Raw genomic sequence first — 3,846 nt, forward strand, 5'->3', positions numbered from 1 at the left:
TGCCATTTTATACGACCAGATATTCCAGTCACACCTCATGAATCCCAACAAACAGTAACTCTATATTCCCAAAGCATAAACAAATAATTCAACTGACTGACAAATGATTAACTGTTGCTCAAACATAAGCCCCCAACCTATTGTAATGAATCTTTGGAAAGATCATCAGTTCATTGAGCATGATTTCTGGTTCAATCTATGTTGAAATGTAGTATAAATCTTTTATAACGTCTCAATAGAAGACTTATGAATTATTAGAATCATGAACGGCATTAGATGATTCTTTTTTAACCGATCGACATTTCATTGTTTGCTCTAGAAAAGTTAATATAAGGAGACAATATGAACATCTCTGACCACAAAAAGAAATATGTTGTAGTCAAGGAAATAATGTTAGTCTAAATCTTAAAATAAGAATATTCTGAAAATGCTTTTTCATGGTAGATAGAGTACCAATTATTGAATTAATAATTAAAAAAACTGCAGTTCCTTTTTTGCACAATTGCATTATGTAGGAGACTTGGATGAATATAACTTTAACATAGAGGGTCAGTGTGTTGGCCAGTCTCTTAAGTGTCATTTTGTGCTTCATATCTAAGCAGAACAACACTGACCCTCCTACACGCCATGATGATACTGTAGAAGGCACAGGGCCAAATCAGTGTGTGATGAGCAAGATGGAACACTGGGATCCCATGGAAAATTTGTGAGATTATCTGAAACAGCAAGCGAAACACTAAAATAGATACTAATGATCACTCGTTAAATACCGAACACAATCTGTATCAAAGTGGAATAAGGACCACAGGATTTCAAGGCATTAGTGGCATCCTTTTTAGATCACATTAGCACTGTTATAAAGGTTAGTGGACTATATTATAATAATTTATATATGACACTAACTATTATTGTCCAAAAAAGATTTATTGAACCCAAACAAAATGTTACCCAAATGTAACTTGACTGTACATGATGATCTTTAAAGTTCCATGTGTGTACTCACTGTATCTTCTTATCTATACCATCATTCTAGCCAAGTTAAAACTGTATTCAAGGATTCTGTATCCTGGAAAATGTATTCCAGGAAAGAAAACCCCCACAAAATCTGACTCCATTAACTGCAGTTTATTTTTTTAGAGCCACACTTTTGTGTTGCACAAAATATGTACAAAAAGACTGTTCTGTATGTGTTTTAAAACCAACATTTAATACTTTTTAAAGCACAATGAAGCAAATTATAGAGGTTCAGTAGTCCATTGTTTCCTTGTAAAAAATATGTGGGGAAAAAGTCAATAACTGTTTTCTATTCAGGCTCAGCATAGACCCTTGGAGTTCATGGAAAAAATCTTTTTGGACTGCTTAAAGTCCCAAAACAGGAAGTCAACAGATTTTCAGCATGTTCCTGACAATCAGCACTGTGCAGTGAACGCAAAAGCTCGCTGGTTCCGCTGGAGCTGACAAAGATTTTTTTAAAGAGGAAGGATGTCATTTCCATAGAATTGATCCAGGAGTAAATATTGAGTGCATTTGCTGATCGTCGTGAACATGCCTTTCATGTGCTTTGATTCAGGAAGTTACCATACTCAACGGAAAGCAGAATCCAGGAAAGATCAGTTTAGGTGCAGTAGCAATCAAGTTTCAGAGAAGTCACGGAAAGGACGTGTGGAACATGTGAGAGGTGCTCATGGAGCCTTTCAGAATTATAACTAGCATTCGAGTTTGTAATTATGCTGTTTGTTTCCTTTGGGGTGATTCTTCCTAAATGGAATTAAGACACAATCATAAAAATACTAATATGTAATTGTAAACATTATACTAGATCCTGTGACCTCTTAGGCATTAACATAAAAGCTCTAACCCCAGCTTGTTTCATGTTACACATGGTTTAGATCTTGGGCAACCAGTTATGGTATGGTTCTTAATTTTTCTAAATCTTTTACCCATCTTTCCCAGATTAGGTATTATATTGATGCAGTAAATGAGTTGTTTCCCCTCAGTTACATACTGAATAACAGACCAAATTTATCATATAAAAATGTTTCCTCAACCTCTTCTTCCTCCTCCTCAGACATCAGAAGGTAGGGCAAAGGAAGGGCCTAAAATATTGGCCCTATGCAAAAGCTAATGTTTTAAGGTCAGCAACATCTGCACTTATCCCAGACCTGTTTTCAATTTTAAAAGCACAGGCACAATTTTCCTGAAAAAAAAAAAAAAAGACTGCGGCAGACAGAGATTTTATGAAGTTGAGAAGGAAGATATGTGGTTGGAAGGACTGCAAGGTTTATCTCGACTAATATAACATGAGATAAAGTGCCATTCGAATGCAACGGTTGTTTTACTTGAGACAAAATAAAGAGTGAGAAAGTGAAAGGAAATTAAAGCGAAAGAGAACGAAAGAAAAAAGAAAAGAAAAAGAAAGAATAGTTAACTGGTGACATAGTGTTTAGCAGAAGGTTCTCCATAAAGGCTGTAGAAGTCAGGGTGCCTGTGGCTTTGTGAGGTACCAATCCAGTTTCCACGTACTGAGATGTTCTGCATTGGCTGGGACATGGAGGGTGCTGGGGGAGGCATCGGGTGCGAGAACTCCTGTGCCCAGGCAAAAGAGGGTGAGCGCGAATAGGACGGGTGGCCATGATGTCCAGATACAGAAGGCATGCTGGAGCAGTAGCAGTTGTCCACTGTACACATAAGAATCTTACGCCCATTGTACTGTGGCAGCATAGCCTGTTGGGTGGAGCCAGAGCTGGGGTAGTGGGCGGGACTGAACACTGAGCTGGAATGATGGACAGGCTGAACATCACTCACTTCTGCACCACCACTGTTCAGGCTTACAATGTGTCGGGCAGAGCTGCAGGAGGCCACAGATGGCCCTTCATCAGAGCTAGTACTTGGAGCCAAGAACTGCTGCTTGTTCACAGGACCCGAGGAGGATTCCATGAAGTTTGCGCTGCTCTCAGGAAACGCAGCCGAGTGCTTGCGCTTTTCCGGTCCTGTGCTGCTCACTCTGCATTGGTAGACAGGAACGCTCTGGAAAAAGTGTGCAGGGGTGGCGAAGGGTGCTGGACACAAGACATACAAGATCAGAACTAAACTCACAGCTCAAAGGGGTTTCTAAAAAAAAGTGGCAGCAGCGATAATACCTTCCAGCACTTTGCGTAGGTTCTTCTCCTTTTTAGAAATCTCAGCGAGAAAGACTTTAGAGTTAAGGTGACCTGCATTGTAGGGAGGTAGTGCGCTGTCTATAGATGTCTGAGATCTGGGAAGAGAAAGAATTCAAATATTTATCATTGTGTTTCAATCCCACAGTTTTTGCCATTTCTTTACATATTATCTCATGCCTATCTTACCTATCCAGGAGGATCTTTACAGGTTTTGTGTTCTGGAAATAGAAAGAAACAGAAAAAAAGGCTTAAAGCAGCTTTTCTTTCTGCCACATTGCCCATGAGCTTGGGAAATCTGGAAGCTCAGATCTTTTGACAAACGCACTGCGCTGAAGTATTTCTCACAGGTATGGCCACATTCACACTGTGCATTTATGTGAGTGAATGTGAGCATGTGGGCGTTGGCATCTGCGGGGGAGATTTACAGCACATAGCAAGCAAGACAGACAGATAAGGGAAAAAAAGATGGTGGGGGTTGAGGAAAAAAAAAAGGATGCCTCACCTTCATGAAGTTGATATTCTCTGCCTTGTCAAACAAGACCTGGACAGAGCTGAGCATCTTCTTGGCCTCCTGGCGTCGCTCATTTAGCTGCAAGACCTGTCTGGAGTTTTCCTGGCAGAACTTCGATCGTGACTTCTCCAGCACATTCAGAGCCTTCCCCAGGTCCTCGTCCAGGAGCTGTTG

The 3,846-nt window shown here is 40.2% G+C and overlaps 1 protein-coding gene across 1 annotated transcript in view; it reads right to left on the reverse strand.

Moving 5' to 3' along the window:
• Positions 1–1,110: 1,110 nt before the first annotated feature.
• trim8a (tripartite motif containing 8a) overlaps positions 1,111–3,846 on the reverse strand; it is a 14,100-nt gene continuing 11,364 nt past the window's right edge. The window contains exons 3-6 of the mRNA XM_046874672.1: positions 3,664–3,846; positions 3,348–3,379; positions 3,141–3,256; positions 1,111–3,059 (exon numbers count right to left, since the gene is read on the reverse strand). The exon at positions 3,664–3,846 is cut by the window's right edge and continues 51 nt beyond it. Of these exons, the coding sequence (XP_046730628.1) occupies positions 2,425–3,059; positions 3,141–3,256; positions 3,348–3,379; positions 3,664–3,846 (966 nt within the window). The 3' untranslated portion in view covers positions 1,111–2,424. The remainder of the gene's footprint in view (positions 3,060–3,140; positions 3,257–3,347; positions 3,380–3,663) is intronic.

Source organism: Silurus meridionalis, chromosome 2, assembly GCF_014805685.1.
Source record: "Silurus meridionalis isolate SWU-2019-XX chromosome 2, ASM1480568v1, whole genome shotgun sequence".
Classification (NCBI taxonomy): domain Eukaryota; kingdom Metazoa; phylum Chordata; class Actinopteri; order Siluriformes; family Siluridae; genus Silurus; species Silurus meridionalis.